Here is a 6,000-nt window from a genome sequence, read left to right as displayed (position 1 = left end):
GGCAGGAGGACGGGGTCAGTGTGGGGGGCAGCGAGGGTGTGTGGCACAGCGGGGACTGCAGGGCATGGCGTGGAGTATTGCAGGGGCACAAGATATAGGATGGAGCATCAGGGGCTGTAGGATGGGGAAGAGCAGGGGCTATAGGACAGGTTATGGGGTGCAGTGGGGGGTATGGATGGGGAATGGGACTAGGGAATGGGGTGGGAAAGGGGTGCGGGGTGGGAATTGGGTATGGGATGGGAGTGGGTTATGGGATGGGAATAGGGAATGGGATGGGAATGGGGTGCAGAATGGGAATGGGGTACGGGACGGGAATGGGGTGCGGGATGGGAATGGGGAATGGGGTTACGGGATGGGAAGAGGGAATGGAATGGGAATGGGGTTACTGGATGGGAATAGGGAATGGGATGGGAATGGGGAATGGGGAATGGGATGGAAATAGGGAATGGGGTACGGGATGGGAATAGGGAATGGGATGGGAATGGGGTACAGAATGAGAATGGGGCATGGAATGGGAACGGGGTGTAGGATAGGAGTGCAGTGGGGCACCATGGCACACGCAGGGGGCAGGCATCAGACGGGGCACAGCACGGTGCTGCCCCCAGCCCCGGCCGCCCCCAGCCCCACGCTCAGCACCCTGCACCCTGCCCGGCCCGGCTCGGCTCAGCCCGGCTCAGCTCCTCCCTGCGGGCGGGCCGGGGCGGGCCGGGGCGGGCGGCGGCGGCCGGGAGCTGATAAAAGCGGCGGCCCCGCTCCGCTGCGTTGCTCCCCGCTCCGCTCCGCACTGCCCGGCCCCGCTCCGCACCGCCCGGCCCCGCTCCGCACCGCCCGGCCCCGCTCCGCTCCGCACCGCCCGCCCATGGTGCTGCCCGGCCCGCCCGGCATGTCCCGCTCCGAGGAGGTGCACCGCCTCACCGAGAATGTCTACAAGGTGAGCCCGGCAACAGGTTTTTTCCCCTCCTTCCCCCCCCCCCCCCTTTCTTTTTCACTTTCCCGTTTTCCTCCCCTCCTCCGCCGGGCGCGGGGGCAGAGCGGGGGCTGCTGCGGGGGCGGCTGGAGGAGGAGGAGAGGAGGAGGAGGAGGAAGAGGAGGATGTGCCGCCGCCGCCGGGGGGGCCGAACCGCCCCCGCTCCCCCCCGCAGCCTGCACGGAGCGCTCCGAGCTCCGCCGGGGGGGGCGCCGCTGCCCGAGCCGCCCCCGGTCCTTCCGCGGCCCCGGGGTGCGTCGAGGTGGGAGCGGGGCCGTGGGGGGGGGCGAGGGGCGGCCCGGGGAGGCAGGGAGCGGCCCCCGGCCCGGGGGGGGCTCGTCCTAACCCCCCTGTCCTAGGTCACCTCGGGCCGGCACGGGCGAGCCCCGCCGGGGCGGTCCCTGGCTTTCCTCGAGCACCTGAAAGCAGTTCGTGTCCTGGAGTTGCTGAGTCTCCCCATCGCCCGATTTGCCCCTTTTTCCCTCTTCCCCCCCCCCCGTCAGTGGCATGAGAAAAATGAAATGTTTTGCGTGCCTTGGTCTCCCCTCGTGAAGGGAGAGCTTTCTGCTCTGCTGGGTGCTGTGGCCGAGCCCAGGTGAACCTTTCTGTCCTGGCGTGCGTGTGGGATGTCATTCATTAAACCGGGAGGCTTGCGTGGTTTTCTCCGTCTTGAGTGGTCAGATCGAGTTCCTTGTGAGCATTAAGTGGGAAAAAAAAACACTGACAGAAAAATTTAGCGTGAAAACCATCGAGGTAGTAAAGTTCTAAAGTCTCCTGTTGGCACCTCGGGCACAGCAGCTGTTCAAGCAGTGCTCATGGCACCCGAACCTGGCGTGGAGCAGGGCTGCGGCTGGAGCTTTCTGCCCAGGCATCGAGCAGCACATGGGATTTGGGTGTCTGTGGGACTCCATTTCACCCTTTAAATGCTGCTGGTCCCCCAGTCCCTGTGCTGTTGTCACACATGGGCAGAGCCCATCACCCTGGGGTGCTGATTTAATGGCCCTGTGCACCCAAAAGCTGCCCCCTCCTGCGCTCTTATCAGCTGGGCTGGGCGGGAGCCGCTGGAGCAGGGCGAGCACCGCGCTGTGCTTTGCACACCCATGGTGTGCTCGGGCTCCAGGGGCAACTGCTCGGAAGGGTTTCAGCTGGTGACTCAGGTGTTGTTTGAGGGGTGTTGTCCTTGGTGATCTGCGGTGATGGCAGCTTTGTGCGGCAGGTAACAATTTCTCCAGGAGTCTGTGCGCGGTGAGCGTGCAGGGTGGCTCTCGGGCGGCTTCAAACCCACCTTGGTGTTCGCCTTGGTTGGAGGGGAGTGCTGAGAAGTTCTGCTCCAAGAACAGCTGCACTTAGCAGCGCTGGTCCCCTGAGAACCCACGGGTGGACATTGGTCGTGCTCTTTGCTTGCCTTCCACCCTCGGCTCCATCGCTCCTGCGCTGTGTGAGCTGCGGGGCTGGGAACTTGGTGAGGAGCTCGCAGCGAGCGGCTGTGCCGCCTGTGTCTGAGCCTGACCTGGCCGAAGGTGGTGTGGGGATGCCCTGGCCCGCTGGGCCCCGAGAGCAGGCAAAGGAACTGTGAAGGTGACAGGCTGCAGTCAGGTCACACCTGCATCTGTTTGAGGGAGCAGCCGGGGTGCGGAGGGTGAGAGCTTGGAGCTGGAGGCTAATCTTGTGGCTTTACCCAACAACATCCAGCTTCTCAGCCCTGGTGACTGAAGGAAGACAGCGATGACTCTATTTGCGTTTTCCTCATCAATGAGGTGCCTTTTCTCTGAAGACGACGGTGCTTTTTGTGGCTTCTGGAGGTGTTGCATGGGGTACGTGCAGGAAGCAGGCGTTTGCCTATTTCTTGGAGGACTTGTGCAGCCTCGTGGAGCGCAGCGCCAGGGCTGGTGGCTCGGGGCAGCGCTGGCTGCGAGCTCCTGGAGCTCTGGAAGCTTGGGAGTCTCCCAGTCCAAAACCAGCCCCCAGTGCTTCATGTCCCCATTGTCGAAGTGGTTTTTGTCCCGTGCTTTTCTGGCCTTTGCTGGAGCCTGAGCACTGCTTGGGGCAAAAGCGGGGCCAGGAGGAGCCAAGCCAGAGGAAGGGGCCAAGGTGGAGGCTGAGTGCTGCCTCCCCTGAACCAGGGCACAGAGTGTGGGTGCAGGTGGGGGCGGCAGCTCTGTGCCTCCCTTCCAGCCTCTGCCATCCTCTCACCAGCTTCCAGCCCCACTGGGGCCGTGCCGCTTCCCCTGCGGTGCCTGGAGCAGCTCTCGCAGTCGCTCCACATGCCCGGCACCCTCTCCCCCAGCACAGGCTTTCCTGAGGCGTTCTGCTTGGGAAGCCCATTGTAATTATTTTCCAGAACCAGTGTTCACCCTCGGAGTGACTGTGCTAATGAGATGGTGGAGGAACTGTCAGCCGCCCCCTTGCCGATGCTGCCACTACAGGCAGCTGCCTACACATGTGTAGTAATTACAGAGGGAGACGGAGGATGCTGGCACCTTCTGCCAATGTAATCCCACCTTCCCCTGGTGCTGATTCACTTGTGTGGACCTTGCTGTAGCAGCACAGCTGCGGGGCTGGCTCCAAGGGCTCTGCAAGCATGGGGCTGGGCAAAGCTCCTCCTGTTGTAGGCTCAGGCTCCGACCACCCTTCCTTGAGCCCGGGCTGCTCCCCGTGCAGCAGCTCCTGAGCCCTGCTTCGTCCTTCACACATCGCACAGAGCCCTCCTTTGCAGGAAGGAGGGACGATTTCTTCTTCCCCCGAAGACAAATCTGTCTCACTTACGACAGATTAGATTACTGCAGTTTACAGGCCAACCTCCATTTCATTTTAAAGCCATTCCTTTGCGTGGAAGATTGCTTTGCAATGGTGTGTGAATAGCTCTGTGCTTGGAGAAAGGTTTGCTTAAAAACACCCCAAACTCAGAGCCTCCTTGTCTCACACAAATGCAGACACAATTTCTGATAGTCGCTTGCTCCACATCAGATGTAATAAATGTTATTGCCACCGTAACAGCCTCTTGCCTCATTATCTCCAGGTCCAGAGGGAAGGGGAGATTCTTGCTCAAGTGAATCAGAAGGGAAATGGTGGGTGGCTTGGTGTGTTTGGCAGCGGAGGGAAAACGCGCCGCGACAGAAGATGAAAGAGCTGGCCCCAGAAGCCAGCCTGTGCCAGCCCCAAATTTCATGTGTTGCGCTCTCGGGCCCTCGGAGCACTGGGTGCTTCCTGCACCCAGGCTCTGGGGCTCCGAAGTGAGCCCTGCAGCACCTGCGTGGGTGCCGTGCTGGTGGCCGGGGAGCGGGCTGTGCCGAGCTCCTGCCCAGCAGTGACTGCAGGAGGGTGCAGGGTGGAGATGGGGATCGGTGCCTCTTAGCGAGCAGGGCCCAGGGCTGTGGTGTTTTCACAGGGACAACCCGCTTCTGCCGAGTTGCACCTCTGTAGGTGGCTTGGCTCTGCGGCGGAGCTGACTTGCAGCTTTGTGCTGATCGGGTGCTTCTGGCGGTGCAGGGGCGGCTCGGCGGCGGTGCGGGGCTGCCCTCGCTGCTCCTTCCCCTCCGTTTGGGCACCGCTCTGCCACGGTGTGGAGAGGGGTTTGTGAGCTCTGCTGCACCCCTCAAAACCGTTGAAACATGCGGGTTACGAAGTGGTATCCAGAAGGTAGCTCACAAGTTGCCCAAGGTACCCCGAATGCTTCCCGTGCTGCTCCCTGGAGCGGTGGCAGCCGCTGGCTTTGCCTTCGGAGGCTTCTTGTGCTGCGCCTGCTCCCAGCTAAGGTTTTGCAGCCCTGCTGCTCACGTTGCAGGGCGTAGGGCAGCTTGCTGCAAACATCCCCCGCGCAGGCACTGGTCTTGCAAAAGCCCTTGGCAGAGCTGAGCCCTTTGGCATGGGGGCTGTGGGAGGAGTGTCCCTGCAGCCCCCAGCTCCCGGTGGCTGTCCTGGCTCACAGCAGAGCCCTGGAGCTGGGGCTGGGTCTGCCCTGTGGTGTTCCTGCTGCTGGGATCCTGTGGGGTGCTCCCAGGGGGTGCCACGAGCCAGCGTGCTGCTGGTGCTCAGCACCCTGCAGGGCTCCAGCTCCCTCCAAGCCTGTACCCAGGCTCCAGCCCAGAAACTTGGGTGCTTTCATCCTCTGACGTGGTGTCTAGGTGAAATTAAGTGGCCTAAAGCTTAAAGAAGGGTCCCTGTTCTTCCCTGAAGTCCCTTGCCCCTGAGCATCATCTCCAGTAAAGGTGGTGCTGAGCCCTGACCATGCTGTGGGGCAGCGGCTTGTGCTTGCCATGCCCTGAAGACCACTGTTGAGCCCTTCCCGCTCGTTCACAGCGAATTTGGGGAGCTCTTGGCACGGTGGCCTTGCCGCTGGCAAGGGAGCGGTGTGGAACGACAGCCATCAGCAGCTCTGGTTGGGAAAGGCTGCTGCTGTGCTGTGTGTTACGGTATCCGAGACCCCAGGGACTCGGGGTGGTGGGGGAATTCCTGGGGCAGAGCAGCGGGGTGTGTTGTAAGGCGCTGAGCATCCCTGCGGCCAGCACGGCCGGCACCGCAGCGCCCAGAGCTGGGGCTCGTCCCACCACCGAGCTCAGGGCATGGCGCGCGGAGGTGGTGGCAGCAGCGGGGTTTGTTTGGACATTAAATATTAACACAGAAATAATGGAAGGCGTTCCTGAAGCGGGGCTGACCCATTTAGAAACAAAACTTCCTCGTAGCTGAGCTGCTGGCACAGGGTGGCTGCGCTGTAAGGAGATGCCCGCGGTGCTGCCCCCCTCGGAGCTCGGCACGGCCGCGGTGTCCCGCAGGGGTGTTGTGGGGTGCCTTGGAGGTGTAGGGTGGGCTTCGGGGGAAATCATGAAGCCTGTTCTTAATTTTTTTAAAAGATTTCAGGGAGGTGGTGTGAAGGTCTGCCTCCTATGCAAGGGAAACTTGATACAACGCGAGCCAGCTCCACTTCCAGCTTGTTCTTGGGGAGCACTCTTAATTAACTTTTAATTGTGGGCTGGTTATTATGGCACTGGAACAGCAGGTGAATCCTTGCTGTAGCACAAAGTGGAGCCCACTCG

The 6,000-nt window shown here is 61.8% G+C and overlaps 1 protein-coding gene across 1 annotated transcript in view; it reads left to right on the top strand.

Moving 5' to 3' along the window:
- Positions 1 to 770: 770 nt before the first annotated feature.
- BAIAP2 (BAR/IMD domain containing adaptor protein 2) overlaps positions 771 to 6,000 on the top strand; it is a 43,615-nt gene continuing 38,385 nt past the window's right edge. The window contains 1 exon segment of the mRNA XM_040530180.1: positions 771 to 931. Coding sequence (XP_040386114.1) covers positions 860 to 931 — 72 coding nt within the window. The 5' untranslated portion in view covers positions 771 to 859.

This window comes from Cygnus olor, chromosome 18 (genome assembly GCF_009769625.2).
Source record: "Cygnus olor isolate bCygOlo1 chromosome 18, bCygOlo1.pri.v2, whole genome shotgun sequence".
Classification (NCBI taxonomy): Eukaryota; Metazoa; Chordata; class Aves; order Anseriformes; family Anatidae; genus Cygnus; species Cygnus olor.
The sequence above is the reverse complement of the archived record's forward strand: the minus strand, read 5'-3'. Positions and strand labels throughout refer to the sequence as shown.